Source organism: Myodes glareolus, chromosome 14 (assembly GCF_982192425.1).
Source record: "Myodes glareolus chromosome 14, mMyoGla1.1, whole genome shotgun sequence".
Taxonomy (NCBI): domain Eukaryota; kingdom Metazoa; phylum Chordata; class Mammalia; order Rodentia; family Cricetidae; genus Myodes; species Myodes glareolus.
The window spans coordinates 16,177,308-16,196,288 of NC_142039.1; the positions used below are offsets into that span (position 1 = coordinate 16,177,308).

At 44.7% G+C, this 18,981-nt stretch overlaps 1 protein-coding gene across 6 annotated transcripts in view; it reads left to right on the forward strand.

Moving 5' to 3' along the window:
- The window catches only part of Frmd4a (FERM domain containing 4A), a 601,861-nt gene that overhangs the window by 416,609 nt on the left and 166,271 nt on the right, over positions 1-18,981 (forward strand). For all 6 annotated transcript variants that reach the window (XM_087896367.1, XM_087896368.1, XM_087896365.1 and 3 more), the window contains one exon: positions 2,251-2,316. In XM_087896367.1, the coding sequence (XP_087752493.1) occupies positions 2,251-2,316 (66 nt within the window). The remainder of the gene's footprint in view (positions 1-2,250; positions 2,317-18,981) is intronic.

The following is an 18,981-nucleotide window of genomic DNA, read 5'->3' on the forward strand; positions in this document are numbered from 1 at the left end:
ATACCCAAAATCTTACGTATATGTTTAGACTTTTACCATAGAATAAAGCTAAACTTAATGTTGGAGAGGTGGAAAGGCCAAACAGCATTTTCTCTGCAAAATTTCTCTTGCTCTCTTCACTTTTGAGATAGACTGTTGTGTACCACAGGCTGGCGCAGAACTTGATATAGGGCCAAAGATGACTTTAAACTTCCTGATCTATTTATTTTTATTTGTTCAGTTTTGCTTCTTTATTTTTAGTTGAGAGTGGGTCTCATCTACCCTAGGCTGGCCTCGGAATCTCTACATAGCATAGAATGGCCTTAAACTCCTGATTTCCTTCCTTCTACCATTGAACTGCTGGAATTATGGACATAGGTCGCCTTCTCAGGCCTGTGATGAATGTTTTCTTTGTTTTTAGAGAACTTCAAAATAACATGCAAAATGGTTGTACCACATTCCTTCCTAGGACTCGCTCATACACAATGGTGTTTGTGAGAGCTGAATGGCGATAGTTCTAAAATCATATCCAAAGTCACTATACCATGACTATTAGGTGCCCTGTTATTACTGGAAGTTAGCATTTCTGACGTGACATTTTTGGATGAAAGAATCGATTCTAAATGTTGACATAACAGCATAGATTTCGACCTAATTTAAAGTTGTAATGACTTTCATTCAACTCAAAAAGGGAGTGGTTGACATAAAGATGGGGTTTTGTTGTTGTTTTTAAATAACTTCAACTTGGGATGTCTCTATGATCAAGGCTAATGGAGTTGCTGGAGTCGCCTAAGACTCAAAGGTCAGAAGAGGACTTCTCATAGAGGTATATCATACCTGAGGCTACCTTACTGAGCTCATATTTGCAAAATAGCAAGCCTAGAGGCTGAAGTCTCCCCCCCCCCCACTTTAAACCTGTCTACTGAGTCATTTATAGCTCTCAGAATGAAGAGCCCTTTGCGATTAGGCGTCCAAACAGCAGTCTGACTTAGCATCCCAACTGAAGAGGTCTGGAGTGATGGAAGGAAGAAAGAGGAAGAGAGGGTATTTTCTCATGGGATTCCAGGACAGCTTGGGACTTATTGGTGGAATAATTCACGGGAATACGATGTGGTGTCTTTTCCATCTTCCCTGAACAAGGACTTTGATAAAGAGTGATCAGGCTGGGGCCTACTTGAGTGCATCCTTCCACATACTTCACGTATCTGTAGCTGGTCACTGAGGTAAAGAGCGATTCTTAGAGAGCCGGTAGAGCAGTGGTTCTCACCCTTCCTAGTCTGCAGCTCTTTAATACCCTTCCTCATGCTGTGCTGACCCCAAACCATAAAATTGTTTTTGTTGTCATTTCATAACTGTAATTTTGCTACTGTTATGAATCATAACATGAATATCTGCTACGTGGCATGTGTGTAAGGGTCATTCTATCCCCCAAAGGGGTCATGACCCACAGGTTTAGAACCGCTGCTGTAGAGTCGTGTAAGATACTGAGCTGGAAGGGGCCTACAGATCATTGAACCTCAGCAGTGGTACTGGATCCAACTAGTGAAATCCAACTGCCATTTTTTTTGTACAGAATTTTGGGATAATATGTGTAAAATCTAGCCATTATCAAAATTAAAATTTGATAATTAAATTAAACTGATTATTATCTTAAAAATAAAGGTAATAATCAAAGTCTATAAATCCTAACTCTTACTATACCTTACCATTATCCATACTTTGTGTGTGTGTGTGTGTGTGGATGTGTTTGTGTTATACAAGTGTGTGCAAGTACAATCTATACATATACACCCATGTGGAGGCCAAAGGTCAACCTCAGGTGATATTCTCTAGCATCTTGTTTCTTGAGACAGTCTCTCTGGCCTAGGGTTTGCCAGTTAGGCTAGGCCTCAAGGGAGACGATGAATTGAAGATGGAGGATCCCAAGCTTTGCCTTTTGTTCATGGTGACAGATGTTAAGGAGTGGATGAAGGCTGAATAACACCACCATCCAGCAGTATGTTAAAGATGTGCTATTCATTTCACATCTGCTCCATGTGTTAGAAACACCTGAAGGCCCAGATACCATGTGTGCCATTGTCTAACAAGTACCATCAAACCAGTTGGTACACAGAAAGGACAGTCCAGCCACGTCTTGGCATTACATGATCAACTCCCAGTGAGGGAAGCTTCAACCACGGGATGGTGCCGGGTGGACTTCAGCCCACAGACCTTCGAGAACGTCATCTGACTCTTAGATTCCCCGTGACCACTGTTTGTCTTCTCCCGCAGATGACGGAGGGCCGTCGATGTCAGGTACATCTCCTTGATGACAGGAAGCTGGAGCTCCTAGTACAGGTATGTCCCTCTGGGGCCACTTTCCTGGTTTCTTCCGTGATTATTGAATGTGCTACTGAGGTAGATTTGGTGAAGGACGAAAGGGGTTGTCTGCTATTTTATGTCTCTGTCTAGCCAAACCTGTGTAACAATGGCTGGGACACGCCAAGGCATTTTGTGTGTATGCTATTTTTGCTCGTTCTATTTCTATGTACATCATGCCTCTGGTGGTCAAGGCCAGATGTATATATAACCTATTGTTAAGAACTTCTAGAAAAGGCACTTCCGCGGCTACCATTAGCTATTCTTTCTGCTTGGAAGGAGCTAACAGCATTGTAACCTAAATATCTCCTGTGTCAATAAAACCCATGCAGTCTCCCTCAGAGAGGAAAGAGCTCCTTCTTTTCAAATTAAACTTTCATTGTGCCTAAAGAAAGAAAAAACACCTCTGTTCTCTGGCTGTCCCCTGAGGGTTAACAGCCTCCCTTTCACCCCATGGTTTGAGTTGCTGTCTCCATCAATGGCAAAAATTTTGAGAAACTGAGATATATATATAATATTTAATAAATATATTATATTTATACATTAAATATATATATTTAATCAGGAAGTAAAAAAGCTTTCAGAATCCCAGGTTCCTGCTATGCTCACCTGGCCCTTGAGAAGGTCATTGCTTTACCCAGAACCTCAAGAATGATGGGATGATTCCATGGCTTAAATACTGTTGAAATCTGGTTCAAGTTCAACTTTAATGACTCTTTTGATTTTATATTCTCGGATATCATTCTCAGGATAGTCTACTTTTCCATCACATACACACACACACACACACACACACACACACACACACACACACACTTACATTTTCATGTGTGTGTTGAGATTACAAACAAAAACACCAAGTCCAGAGACTGCAGGACATCTTGCCCTGAAGATGGTTCAGTTCATCATAGGGATGGAATGCTGCCCGTGTACTCATTGTCAGGGCACACAGGACAGTGCAAATGATTCATACGCAGACTTGTCTCTGTAGCCTTGGACTTGCTGCTTGGACTTGAAAGATGATCCAATTACAGACTTTAAGAGTTAATGCTTTCAACAGGATTCCAATAACAAACCTGTTATAAATGTGTTACAGAAATTGGGAACTCATAATCGCATCACACACACAGCAGTTATTGTTCTTGTGCTGATGGGATTTCTCTCCGGCATTGTCTTATTTATATATGTTGCACAGTTGCAATCTTAATATACACATAATGCCATGTACTTTACTTTCCCACGATCTGTGTCCTTCCTCGCGTTTCCTATGTCATGGTAAATTGTTATCTTTGCTAAGAGCTGAATAAATTCCAGAAACGGATATATCATTGTTATCTAATCACTCACCCATTTAGGTGCATTTAAGGTTGCTGTTTTTTTCTGCCTTACAATTTTCCCACTATTACAAATAAGTGCTGCGATTACCTTATCGTCGTGTGTACCTTGCCCGCGTTTTAGACTGCGCCCTTATTAGGCTGAATTCCATGACCTGCAGCCTGGGAGCTGATTTGGCTGAGTGAGACAGTACAGGGGAAATGTACATTGAACTACAATTTTTCAAGCCGAGGAGCCTTCCACTTGCTGACATGTGGCCCATGAGGTTGCTAGGAATCTGTGGAGGAGTTTATAGCGAAGTGGTCTGTGGGGTGTGTTTCGCATGCCTTTCTGAAATCCAAGCTTGGGGGCTTAGAAGCCACCCTTCTGGAATAGGAAATGAGATCACGAATAGCAGCTCGGTTACTGCTGATTAGCAAGCCGCTCTTGGGAGAGTCTGAATGGAGACAGCTGAGATGACTTGTCCAAAAAAAATTTAATTACTGATACATAATTTGAGAACAATTAGTTTGAACCCTCTAAAGTCAAAAGAGTATTGCATTTGGCAATCAGGAAGCTCATGCTCCCCCACCCTGTGTGGGAAACGCTTTCTCATTTTTAGTCTCTCTTCCTAGAACTCCCGCCTTCCTGTATCTTGTCCCATGAGCATGGCTAATTTCTGTTCAGTCTACAAACAGTTCACAGCGTGGACGGCCTTCCCCATCCCCCACCCACCCAGTAGCTTTCACAGACCCTCCCTCTGTTCCTCCGGAGACTGCACTTAGCTGCTCCTGATTGGAGATGCTCCCTTACAACTCAAGTCACACCTCATTAGCATGGCTCGTGTGGTAACCACTGTGCCCTTGGTTCCCAGGCTGATATTGGCATGTAGTGTTGCCAGAGGCATCTTCCTCTTGCTTCCTTGGAGGACTTCTTGTCGTAGCAGCAACTGCTTAGGATATGTTTCAATACACACAGTGTACACACGTGTACATGTGTACACACACACATATAGAAAGATTCCAAACACCATGGCAGAGTGAGCCTCAGTGTAACTGGGAGAAACAAGACTAAAGCTATTGGACAAACACCACACTTAACATTAGCATTTTTCTTCCTTCTCACAAAGTTCTTTTATTCAGTATTACAGTTCTGTTCTCCACCCCATGTGGAACAAGCTCTGGGCTTTAAATGGCACAGGCATCTCAACTCCATACCTTTGTGTGTTCATTTTATCAATATTTTAGTTAGTTTACAAATACTGGGTGTCGTTATGGAAATGTTATATATATTCATTGCACTTGGCTGATAATTGTTCCCCACTGCCCCCCCTTTGCTTGTCTTCCACCACTCACGCTGGTCTCCTTGTTCCCCCAAGCATTCCACCTTGCATGTGCCTGCATGCTTTTGCACATGGACACATCCTTAAATTCATATTCTACATATGAAATAAGATGTACAATTCTTTCTCGCCTGTCTCTATTACCCTATTACCCTCCCTCTTTAGACTGCTTCCTCTCCAATCCCATAGTCTCCATTCTACTTTCTTGCCATATATATTCAAATCTAGATTCTACAAATCTAGAGAGAAAACCTCGTATTGGCCTTTCAGGCAAATAAAGCTTGTTTCACTTCACATCTGCATGCGAGTTAGATGATCTGCTTTCCTGCAAAGGATGTAGCATGGTGAACTCTACATCTGCATGAGTTAGCTGCAACATCTACTTTCCTGCAAAGGATGTAACATGGTGAACTCTACATCTGCATGAGTTAGCTGCAACATCTGCTTTCCTGCAAAGGATGTAGCATGGTGAACTCTACATCTGCATGAGTTAGCTGCAACATCTACTTTCCTGCAAAGGATGTAATTTTGTTCTTTTTTTATGGCTGACTAAGACTACATTTTACATACTTACCACATTTTCCTTATCCATTCATCTGTTCTGGGCATCTAACTGGGCTGAAACAAACACGGATGTGCAGGTATCTCTGTGGTACTTTGGTCTGGACTCCCCTGTCATACTCTTGGTTTTGATATTTTGTGTTCATAGAGTAATAAGGTTAGACATCAAAATATAGAAATATTGAAATAATATTAATAATAAAATATAAATAATATAATAATAATTTTTGAATATTTGTCATAATTCTTGGACTAAGTACTTTTTAGAACATTTTGGCCTGGAGTCCCAGAGCTGGGGAGGGATGGATAAGAGCATTTTCCAGGCCACATTTACCTGGAAAAGTTTGGAAGCACAGGAATTGAGTTTGGAGGGATCATTTGTCTCTCACAGAGAAGCAAACAGGTTGGCACAAGTTGGCCAACCGAGAGAGATTCTTGAGAAGTGGCCGAGGTGCCACTGCAGTCGGCAGCTATTTGAGATGATTTCGGGAGCTTCTGCCTTCCCCTCAGACTCCCAGAAGCACGTAAACCTGTAGCACAAATGTCACGGAAGTAAGCTGAATTGACTTCAGCTGCTCACTGCCTCTTTCTGGCTGTCGCCTCAGGGTGCTGGGAACAAGACAGACACATGAATAACTTCATGCAGTCACGTAAAGTTGAGCACTCTTAGCATAACGCTTCTAGAAAAGAAGGATGTGGCCACAGTTCTATCATCGGACACTTAACCTGTAAAGCTTGGTGTCACTGAAGGAAATCTGTGTCCAGATCCCAGTTGCCCTAGTAAATGAGCCTGAGCCCTATGAGGGAGGACAGGAATCAACAGAGCACCTGAAGCACCTGCCAGGAGTCTAGCCTAAATCCATGGGCAACTTTTTTTGATACCCGTGGAGCTTCTTATGTCCTTAAGTTTCCCTCGGACCTGGAGAGGTGACATGAGTGTTCACCCCACATCCCAAATGTGTGCAGACCCTCCAACCTGGAGTGCCTTGCTCTGTCATTCAAAACTTTCTAATATTGACATATCGACTTAAAAAAAATCAAAGCAAAAAAAAAAAAAAAACCCTTCATCAGAGTAAGAGGCCACTTCATCTGTTTCTCTGAGTCAGTGTCTTTCTGAGGCCTTGGTAGCCAAAGCTGGGATGTCAGGAATGTTTGTGTTCCGCTCAACTTCCCAAGTCTTGTCTTTCTATGGATTGCTCTTTTAAAATTAGCTTTTTCTGATTGGAATGCGTATTTGCAGGAGCATATAGAAAGAGACAGAAAGGGTAAAGGGTGGGGCAGGGGAGCTGGGGAAAGCAGTGCATGCCTATAATCTCCACATTCATAAGGAAGACACGGAAACATGGCTCCTGTAATCTCTGCGTTCAGAAGGCTCGAGACCAGCCTAGTTTCCAGTGGCCAGCCAGGGCTCCTTAGCCAGATTGTAACTTGAAACAAAGCAATGTGTTTAGTGCTGCTGAGAAGAATTTAAGGAGGACTTAGAGGAATTTCCATACACTGCAGGCCTATTGGCGAAGCCCTGGAAGCTGTTCCCAGGGAAGACTCTGGACCTTTCCTCCTGGGTGTCAAAATTAGACTGACTTCATTTTCAGTAGAACCGAATGGTGGAGGTGCGGCTCCTCCTAGCATGGGTCCCTGTAGGCCTTGGATACTGGACCATTTCCCACTTGACAGGAAGACAAGCTAGCTCGAGGAAACAGACGCTCGCCTTCTTAGCCCAGACCGCCCCACGTCACTGCTGTTCTCATCACTTTTCATGAGTAGAGACTTTTCTCTGCCAATTCTCTCACCTCACATAATAAAGCTTTGCACACTTGAGTCCTATCTGCCTGCGTAGACGGCCACCGCTGCCTTTGATTCCCGCTGTGTCTAGGAAGCTGCAGCGGGATGTGAGGCAGCATGCGGAGTTTCATTTGCCTGAAGACGGTCATGCCTGTCCCCTCTAACCCAGACTCTTGGTGGTTGGTGGCAGAAAATTCAAACTGTCCATTTCTTGTAATAAGGGAACAAAGAACACCCACAATTCTGAGAAGTGGGGGAGACTCTAAGGAGTTGGTGTTTCAGAGCAGATGTTAGGAAGATAAACTAGACAGCGCCGCCATTTCTTGTGCCTCTAATCACGGAAAGGTCCCTAGGGCAGAAGCTTCTGGTGTCCGTATGCTAGTAAGGCAAGCACGTTAGTTACTGACTGATCCCTCTCTCCCCTCAGCCCTTTTGTTTCCCTTGAACTCAGTTTCTAATGAAGGCATGCCCAACCTTTTGACATCACAACTTACAGTGTCGTCCATAATGTTCGCATCTGAGAACCTCAGAGCAGGGTCCCAGAAAAGAAAAATTACAAAGTCATCAAGTTTCACAGCCATCCAAAGATGGCATTTGATGGCAGTGGACCGAGGGCTTTCATCCTATGAGCTGTCTGGTGTGGACACGGGACAGTACGGTGAGGGGATGGTTGAGACACTGGTCTGTATTAGTCTTCAAGGTTAAGGAAGTTAGTGTGGGCTTCGAAGAAAGAAGTTCTTGGAGACAGTGTTGACGCCCTGCCTACCATGAACTAGAAGAACGGATGTGTACTTATTTTTCTTTTAAAATGTCTAGACTCTAGGGACTTGAGAAGTGGCTCAGCAGTTAAGAACAGTGCCTGTTCTTCCAGGGGACCTGGGTTTGATTCCCATCACCTGCATGGCAGCTCACATCTGTCAGTAACCTCAGTTTCAGGGGACCCAATACCATCATAAGGACATATATGCAGGCCAAACACCAATGTTCACAAAGATTAATTAATCAATTAATAAAAGTGTCTAGACTCTAATAGTGCCACATAGAGTAAAGGATCAGACTTCGTGGGTGTGTACCTACATATACATGCTTACCCTCACAGCCCCTCCTACATACACACGCTTACCCTCACAGCCCCTCCTACATACACACGCTTACCCCCACAGTCCCTGCTATATACACACGCTTATCCCCATAGTCCCTCCCCTGCCACTTCATGGTTAACATTCTCAAAAAATACGGTAAAAGGATTGGTTTCTCTCAAGCAAACCAGGAATTCCCCGAAAGCACATGTTGCCAAGAAAAAAAGAAAAAAAAATGGATTCCATGTCTTCTCAGCTGAGCAGGGTGGGCAGATGGTGTCTTCCGATTGGCTGGCTGGTCCGTCTGCTGAAGCCTGGTCCATATCTGCCATCTGCTTCCGTCTGTGCTCCATTCACCAGGAGTTCCTGCCTCAGCCAAGGGCTAAAGTATATGCAGAGGCTAGGAGCAGACAAAAGGACTGAGCATCACAAACCTTCTGTCCTGGACCTCCCAGGCCACCTCATCAAGAAGAGCCAGAGGGGTGTGGGACAGCACCATGGTGAGCTGACCTCTGCCTTCAGTGGGATTGCCAGCTTCATTTATTAGGGTCTGTTCTGTGAAACAGGCACACTACCAAATGAGCAAAACAGATGTCTCTGCAGCCCCTGGGGGAGGCCAATAATATTTAACATCTTAAAGGCACATGGTAAAGCAAACAAATGTGACGATAGCGTATAGACAGATGACGTGATGGTAATTCCATATGCCATCAAAAGTTCATTTAACAGCGTGGAGGAATAAGAAACAGTTCATGAAGTATGCACACATGGATGAATAGTGTCCCCTTTGGGGAGAAGCAGGGAGATGTCAAACCTTTTCTCCGGCAAGGACTTTAAAAATAATTTAGGGGATGGTGGTAGTGAACACCTCTTCCTCTACTGGATGAAAACAAAGGCCAAGGCCAGTCCTCCCTGGGGGTTGGGAGAGGGAGCGGAGTAGCAGGGCAAATCACATTGATGCTACCCTCTGGGAACTCCCTCACACATGCACGGCTCCAGAGCCAGACAGCTCAGCCAAGCACAAGAAAGGGCGAGGGTGGAGAGCAGGCCATTTCAGCACCTCCAGCCCCAGGGCTGACTAGTCCGGATGTTGGTTGCCTAGCAACACCTCTACCGAGCTCCCATTCCCCCATGCCCTCCTGCTTCCCCTCATACTGCTCCTCTGTGCCCCGTTTCTCCCTTGAAGTCAACCTTCGTGTGGTTTAGAAATGCACTCATTGAAAATTGCCAATATTTGGCTCAAAGCAGAAGTTGAAGGGAGACTGAGCAAAGCAAAGGAAGACATAGTAAGTTCCCTTCCTTGGGAGATCTCAGGTTGCTTTCTATCATTTTATTTTGGCTTTGGTTTTCCTGCGGGGTCCTTTGCAGAACCATTTCCGCGTGTCCTCTTGGATAGTGCTATAAGAGGAGACAAAAGGACCCTCACGAGAGGCCTGTGAACTATGTGTTCCTTGCTAAGGAGAAAGGAGAAGGGAGTGGATGAGCGAGACAAGCTAAGCCCACAGCCCCACAGCACAGTTCAATAGAATGTGAATAACCTTGCTGATAGAGGAAACAAATGAAACACACATACTCACACACACACACACACACACACACGCATACACACGCGCACGCACAGGCACACACACATACCTGTGCACACCTTTAAGGAAGGTTTGGAGGTAGAGGGGAGAAGCTGGTCTTCACGGAGAGAATGAGTGACAGGAAGGGACCCAGAGGTGAGCACAGCCAGGGTTGGTGCTGGCTTGTATCTTAACTCTAACTGGTTTTGGTGCATTGCCCCATTGAGATAATAGCTCACGAAGTCAGTGTCTGTTCTGCATATAGTGTTATGGCGATCCAGCTTCCCTTCCCTTTGGGGTTAGAGTCCATGTCTAGACATGAGAAATGATTGTTTAGACCATGTCATACCATCTTAGTTGCTGCTCTATTGCTCTGAAGAAATACCATGACCAAGGCAGCTCTTATAAAGCACTTAATTGGGGGGTTGTTTATCATCTTAGAGGGTTAGTCCATGACCATCATGACAAGAAGCAGAGAGGCATGGCACTGGAATACTAGCTGGGAGCCTTACATCCTGACCCACGGGCAGCAGACAGAGGAGGGGGCATGCCTGGTATGGATTTTTGAAACTTAAAAGCCCAGCCCCACAAACAGTTTCACCAGCTGGGGACTAAACATTCAAATATATGAGCCTATGGGGTCATTCTCATTCAGAATTACAAGTTTAGTCTCTGCTTTTTGTCCCACAAATGGGCTGATTTGTCCCTGCATACTCCATGAATCCTATCCTCTCTGGTAAGGAAGGACAGTGGGAGCATGTGGAGGCAAATGTGCTCACTTCACTGGGGCTCATCATGTACACCCAGCCCAAGGTGAGATGGAAGTCTGATGAGGGGGGCAGCATCCTCAACCGTGAGAAGTGATAGAGGACAGAACAGGAAGTGGATCCCAGCACTCCCTTTTGTGCAATAACTCCCCAACCCTTAACCCACTGCTTCCCCACTTCACACTCAGCACAGAGCTGAGGACTAAACCATCCCAGCTGCATGGATGGATTTCACATCCTACCTAGCCCCCATCACACACCTCCAGATACTTGCCGATCTCCATGACAGCTCGTATGTGTGGTGTGTTCAACGGCACACTCAATCCCAGTACCTAGACCCTCCTTGTCAGATCTAGGTGGCATCTCCTCCATCTGCTCTGAGTATGAGCTCCTGAGTCTGTAGTCAACCAAGTGCCTACACCCGTGGTTCATTGATTAAACACCTCCCTCGTCCCTACACCTTACAGTATATCCCCCTCATAAGGGCTTGGCCTTCCCGCTCCTCAGCAGAGGACACCCCACTGTAGACACAGTGCTCCTCACAGGCTTACTGTGACAAGCATGCATGGAGTTCTGAAGTAGTACTTGCATCCCGCCCTATGTCACCACCAGTGCGTCTTCCACAACATTTCCCAGAGGCTCTGTGACCCGTCTCTGTTCCAAAGGTACTCAGTAGCTCATCTTATTTGAATTCCTCTTTTGCTTCTCAGGTCCCTCCAAAATCTAGCCCATTCCATGTTAACAAGAGGTGGGACACCAAGCAGGTGAAGCGAGGGCTGTGCTGTGGTATCACATTTGCTACTGGAGATTTATCTATCTATCTATTATCTATCTATCTATCTATCTATCTACCTATCTATTTATTATGTATATAGTATTCTATCTGCAGGCCTGAAGAGGGCACCAGACCTCATTACAGATGGTTCCCATGTGGTTGCTGGGAATTGAACTCAGGAAGAGCAGGCAATGCTCTTAACCACTGAGGCAATGCTCTTAACTACTGAGCCATCTTTCCAGCCCCGCTGCTGGAGATTTCTAACTGCAATGAATTGAGTCTGTAACTAGGAGCAAAGATAACCACAGGACTTTTCCAGAGTCTTAGGCCAGTGCTTCTAAAATTTCTTTCAGCTACAAAGTCCTTTGCCGGATATTCCATAAATAGAGGTTTAACCCCACAAATTTGTCCCTTGTCACTGGTAGACTCCTAGCAGAGACTAACCCATGAATTAGAAATTATTATTCTACATAGATACAAGGTAATAGAAAATTCAAGTGTCCTTTATGCAAATATATGCATTCATACATCGTTAATGCAAATTGATTTTTAATTGCATAAGAAATTTTTCAAATGTTTTGGGAAATGGTATGTCATTGACTTATCATTATATTAGCTAATTTAGTTAGCTAACATTTATTTCTGTACCTGGTTCTAGTCTAAGAGCTCAGTATGTAGCTGGAGCATCTAGTCAGTCACTTCACTCTTCAACATAGGTGGTTGTTAGTGTTCCCGTGTATCAGGTAAGAAAATCAGGACACAGAGAGCTTGTATAACTTATCCAGAGTTTCACAGCTGGCAATGGTAGAGAGCCAGCTGAAAGCCATGCCTTCTGACTGCAGAGTAAGAAACAGGCTCCAGAACGCTGAGACCATGCGTGTTTAAAACCTGAGTCTGGCACTTAGTAACTATGACACTGACCAGTTGGGTAGCCTCCTTGAGCTTCAGTATCTTCCTCTGTAAACTGGAACATTAGCTTTTAGCTCCTTTTTTTAAAAAATTAGGATTTTTAAAAAAATATTTATTTTATTTATTATGTATACAATATTCTGTCTGTGATTATGTCTGCAGGCCAGAAGAGGGCACCAGACCTCATTACAGATGGTTGTGAGCCACCATGTGGTTACTGGGAATTGAACTCAGGACCTTTGGAAGAGCAGGCAATGCTCTTAACCACTGAGCCATCTCTCCAGCCCTTCTAGCTCCTTTAGTTCTATTAGTAACTCAGTGCTAATTTGTGTTCCGTACACTTCTGACTATGTGTGAACGAATCTGAGCCTGTGCCATGCCCTGGAGAGCCCCTGACACCTGGCAAACATCTCTCAGCTGGAACCCAAAGCTCATATTAGGCCACCTGGTAGCTATGACAACCTTGGCAATCATTTGCCTCTGCTGCCTAGTCTATAAAATGGGAATATTAGCCTTGGCTTTGGGGGAAGGGTACGTAGAAGACAATGGACTGTTACATTGTTTGTAGGAGTGTTATTTCTAATTTGTCTTTCATGTGACCGTGCTCAAAACTTCAAGGCATATTTGTAGCGTTCAGCTAGGGTCACTGAACAAGTAATGGGCTAACGGTCCATCAAAATATACTTTAATTGCCTGACATCATCACCTGACCTGTTTACAGGTACAGGTCACTACTGCTCGTCTTCCCAGGTTCACATATAACTCACATACCAAGGTCATAAGATGGTGAGGGGAATTTATGTGCATGTGTTTGTGCAGGATCTAGATAACCATCTAGAGGACTGGATTAGGTTTTGTGTTCCAATGATGGCAACCTGATCGCTCATCCTTCTCGAGGATAAAAATAGGGGGAAATAGGCTTGACAGTTGCCATGACAATGCTTTATAAGTGACCCATCCTTAGTACTTCGTGTTAACTGATGGGGAAGAACAAGCCTATATGCCTGGATCATACTGGCTAGGCTCGGTGGGAAAGTTAAAAACGGAAGGCACATTCTCTTCCTTATAAGCAAGGCCGTGATTGGATTTCTCAGCCGGTGACTCAGGCTTGGGTTACCACAAGTTCAAGGCTCTGTATTAAGTGCTATTTCCCAGGAGGCCTGTGTACCTTTCATAGAGGTTGTGGTCGCCTGACCCACGTTTTACAGTGCACAGTGGGACTGGTGTCCTGGGGCATTCAAACACATTCTGCTCCGCTGCAAGGCTCGGAGTCCTGTGTGACTGAGAAGGCTGCTGGAATGGTAGCAACCTCCCAGGATTCCCTGGAGAACCCTATTCCCCTAAAGAATGCTTCGGGGCCAGCGCACACTGATTAAGATTTTTTTTTTCCTTTTAGGGAAAGCAGTTTTAAAATTCCATGTGGAGTCTTTTGAGCATGGTAATAGAACAGTATCGTGATCGTTCAGTTTTAAATTGTTGATGGATTGTAAGATATATTGCTGTAATAACCAGGGCCATATGTTGGGTTTATCAAAAATCTGTATAAGCATTCCTCCACTCTGACCTTCCTCCTGCTCAACAGTGTCGGTGGTTTAGAGAATAGCAAAAAGACTAATATCTCCATATTTCATGCTGGGGTCATTGAGTACTGCAGTGGCCCTCCAGAACACCTGGGAGCCTCATTCCATTGCACCACATGTTGCCACACGTAACTTACAGAGTCACATAGCATGGGGGAATTGTTGCTTTTCACTCCCCTCTGGATATGAATCAACCGACCCATATACTAATGCATATCTTGATACTGAAATGCCTTCAGTATTGTTGGGTCTATCAAATGCACACACTCATCTAAACACTTTTACAAACCAATAACACACATACACACATGTACTCACATCCATGTGCTTATACCCACATGAACACATTGATATTATCTCAGTACTCACATAAATACACAAGTACACATGCATAGAGCACACAAATATATAGAGAAATATATAGATATAAATACACATAATATATACATACATGAAGTAAAGCAGTGAAATCCTATGTGACCTTAGTTCATCAACACTTATCTCTCCAAACTATACTCTTTTCTTAAAACTTTTATTTATATTTTAGCTGCATGTGTGTCTGTATCTGTGCAACTATGTGTGGGTATGTACACCCAGGCCCAAGGAAGTGAGAGGTTTCAGATGCCCCTGGGGTGAGAGTTACGGGAGGTTGTAAGCTACTTGTTGTGGGTGCCAGGAACCAAACGCAGGTCCTCTAGAGGAGCAACAAATATTCTTAGACACAGAATCATCTCTCCAGATCCCAAACTGCATTCTTGAATGAGATAAAAATGATTGTTCTCCTACTTGGTCTGACTTTTGACTCAGTGATAGTGGGTGAAGTTGATTCTAGGTACACCCTGTGGTCCTTAGCCTATGTCCTTGCCAACAGGGATGAGTATGTTGTCACAAGGCAGCCAGCCCCAGCTATCCCACATATCATCTCCTCTAGCAACCGCGGGAAAAGGACTCTTCATTGATGGAAAATCTTCCCAGATGGTCCCCAAGCCTGTTCCATCGTCGCACCCAGACCATAGTGGCTCATGTCTTCATGTCCACAGGGAAGTGGAATGAATGCATTTGTTTGAAACAAGCAGTTCTCAAAGTTTGTTTCTAAAGGAACAACACTAGCATTGCTCAGTCAACATGGGAATCGGCTCAAGTCAACCAGAACCTGACCCACGAAGGCCCAGAGCATCAGGATTAGAGATGTACTTGGCCTGTAAGAGTCCCACACAGGAGACTGCAAGCTGTCTGCTTTTCTGGAACTTGTTTGCATGACTTAGAGGTAGAGGCAATGCAGGGGAGTGGGTCACAGACTATTGGGTTAAAAGGATTAAAATTTGTAAAGCTACATGGGTGGCAAGTTCTGTTACAGCAAGCACCCCTGATAAGCACACCTATCATTTTATTATCTTCCTCTTCTTCCTTTTTCCTCTTCCTTCTTTCTCCTTCTTTCTTCTTCCTTCTTCTTCTTCCTTCTCCCTTCTTCCTCTTCCTTCTTCCTTTTTCCTTCTTCCTCCTCCTTCTTTTTCCTCCCTTCTTCCTTCTTCTACTCTTTCCTTTTTCTTCCTCCTCCTCCTTCTTTCTTTTGAACACTGATCCTATTGGATGAGAACTCACCACTATAATCTCATTTGAGTACCTCTTAAAGGTAATTTCAAAATCTAGTTACTTTCTAAGGAACCAGGATTGAGATGTTAACTGTGAAGTTGAGATGACTCAAGGGTTAAGAGCACATAGAAGAGGATCCAAGTTCAGTTCCCAGCACCCACATCAGGCACTTACAATCACTTGTGACTGCAGCTCCAAGGGATACAGTGCCATCTTATGGCCTCCTTAGGTCCCTACACTCGCATGTACATACTCAGAGATACACACACATAATTTTTAAATGAAAGTATTTTTAAGAGACAGTGAGTTCGGAGAGAGCACACTTCAGCCCATAACCATGATCATGACCTCGTTGAGTCTTAGGATTTATTTTATTTTTTAACATGTAAGAATAAACAATAATCACATATTGGAAAACAGCTGGGAGCCCAGAGCACAGCAGTCTTGAAGATGACTACCAGCATGTCCTTGGCGGTGCTACAGCTCCTTCCCATCGTTTTTATAAGGACACAGTGGCTTGCTGTGTGGAATGAGCCATGGACTTCTCTGTGTGGAAGCACATTTCGCAGGGATGGGCTTCTCCATTCTGGCTCTGAAGGCTGCAGTTGCCTTCACACCCCATATCCAGAGCAAGCAAAACCTCAGCTGGGTTCAGCCCTTGCCTGCTCAGCCCTGAGTCATCGCCCCCTCCAGCACTCTGTCACAGCCACTGTAAGAGGCAGCTGATGACTCCCAAGTCTCTCTCCTCCTCTGTGGCCACACGCAGAAAGCCTATATGCCTGGGACTCAAAGAACCTTGAGTTAGTTTGGACTGACTTTCTTTGATGTAACCATGTGCAAATCCAGAAACCCCATATGCCTAAGCCATCAGGCTGCTGGGAGTTCACAGAACAAAGGGACCAGGATGCTAACTACATCCAAGGCCAAATTGACTGTGCCACCACCAAAACCGAAGAACTTTACAGCCACACCAGGAATTCCTTTTGGCAGCACTCTGTGTGTGGCAGGAATCCCGTTGGCTGAGCTTTGACACAGAAGAGGCTCATTCAGAAGTTATTTCCTTACAAACAGCTTAGTCTTACATCCACATGAGTTACTAAATAAGTGGTGGCCTCCCCAAAATGCCTCCGGAAATGGCGATTCTTCCTGCCCCGCCCAGCCCAGCCCTAAAGCTACGTTAGTCACCAGATGCCTTTTCTTCAATGTCATGGTTACGGTCAGTGCATTTAGACCCTGTACTAAAGGGGAACAGTCATTGTCCCCATCACCCGGGAGCCTGCAGCCTAGAGAGTGAAATGTCAGTCAAGTCAGATATCTAGAGAACCAGTTAGAAAGGAAACAGCACTGTGAACCAAGAGGTGGAACAGCAAAGAGATAAGATTACTAAATGGGCCACCCATGCATGGTGTGTGATAGCTTGGAGCCTTTCCCAAGTGAGAGTAGAAAATGGCTGCCCTGTCTTTCCCAGAACCTCTCAGCCTGCTGTATCTCTCCATCACTTTCAAAACGTTCCCTGAGCAGGTTCCCATGGAGACCCCCAGATTCTCAACAGCTATGATGTTGTAAGAACAGGAAACAGAAAGAAGAACATGATGGGTGGGGTAGAAGGCACAGAGGACACTCTGTGGTCCTGTAAAGGGAGGTATGTATGTTTCACAAGAGGAGTATAATTCAGATTTTGAGATAGGATTTTATTTACCATGTAGTTCCAGCTGGTCACAAACTCAGAATCTTCCTGCCTTGTCCTCCTTAAGGCTAGAATTACAGGTGTACAAAACTATCTTTCCGCTCTCTGTCAATCTGTCTCCCTGCCCGTGTGTGTGTGTGTGTGTGTGTGTGTGTGTGTGTGTGTGTGTGTGTGTGTGACAGACAACCTTAAATACCATTGCTTGGTTGCTGTCTACCTTGTATTTTTGAGACAGGATCTCTGGCTGACCTAGGATTCACCAAGTAAACTAGGCTGACTGTTCAGTAAGAGCCAGAGATCCTCTTGCCTTTGCTTTCCCAGGACCGGGATTGCAATGATACACCATCTTCCCTGGTCTTCTCTTTCCTTATTGAGATTCAAGAGTGACTGTCAGAGGTGGAGCACCTGGGGACCTATTGGTCCGAATGGAGAGGTGAGTTGGACCTGGGGTGAAGCTCCAGTGGATAAGAACCTGGAAGGTTCCCATTCAGACTGACAGGTTATCCTACATAAGATGGCTAAAAACTTGGCCCTGTGACCCTTTGTAACTTACACATTGCCACCTGCTGACTCGGGGTATTGGAAAGTTAGAATCAGGTTCAGTAAACACGGTCAGAGGCTTGGCTGAAATCCTTGACTTCTTGGTCACAGAGGAAACTGTGACTCCAAGCTTGACCTGTGCTGTGCATTGTGAGAAATTTCCTTCCAGATTTGTGACCATATTAAAGAAGGGAGAACGGGGGCAGATAATTGGTTTTAACTTGCATTTGTGGTTTTGGGTGGTCCCCTCAAACATAAACCCCCTGTGGAAGCATTTCCCCTGAACTTTCATTCCCCCCATAAGATGCCCTGCAGAGATGATCTGCATCAGGAAGTGAAATACACTTTACACCTTTTTCCCATCTGAGACATGGTATCTTTACCCTGTAAGACGCTACTAGGGAGACCTACAGTAAAAGTCTCCGGGTGCCTGCCTGCCTCCAAATACTCTGAACCATTTAAAACCCTCCATACTGCAGACCCAGAATTCCTTCGGGGACCCACAACTTCTTAAGGCCCCTAGGAATAGGACTTGATGTAATAACAGTCCAGGAAATGGCCATCTGGCTCCGGGGAGACATATATCCTATCTCAATTCTCTGAAGGGCTACCTGGGTGGCTCTGAGCAGGCCACTTTGCTTTTTTGTGTTTTGCCACCCAAAAATGCTGTTTTTACCAGGTATAATCAGCACTCAGGGGGTGGAGGCAGAAAGATTGCAAGTTCAAAGCCAGCCTACTCTAAATAGTAACGCCTTGTCTCAAATGGTGGAGAAAGGAGGAAAGGGGTTCAGGGAGAAGGGTATTCTATACCTCTGGCCTCCACATGTATGCACAAGCATGTAGGTATGTGCACATATACCTTCACACACACATGTTTGTGTACATGTGTGTATGTATGAGTGGTGTGTGTGTGTGTGTGTGTGTGTGTGTGTGTTCTAACGATTCCTTTCCAGCACTTCCTAATGGTCTCCATCTTGGGCACTGATGCTTTAGGCTCAGTGAGATGATACCCTAGTGACATATGTCTGTGTGCATGTCGTCACAGGGAAGTACAGATTGTCTGCGGGCCCATCAATTTACAGAGGGAAAGTCAGAGAAAAAGCAAACAGGGAAGAGCTAAGAACGAGGTCTTAAGCAGTTCAGAGAGGGA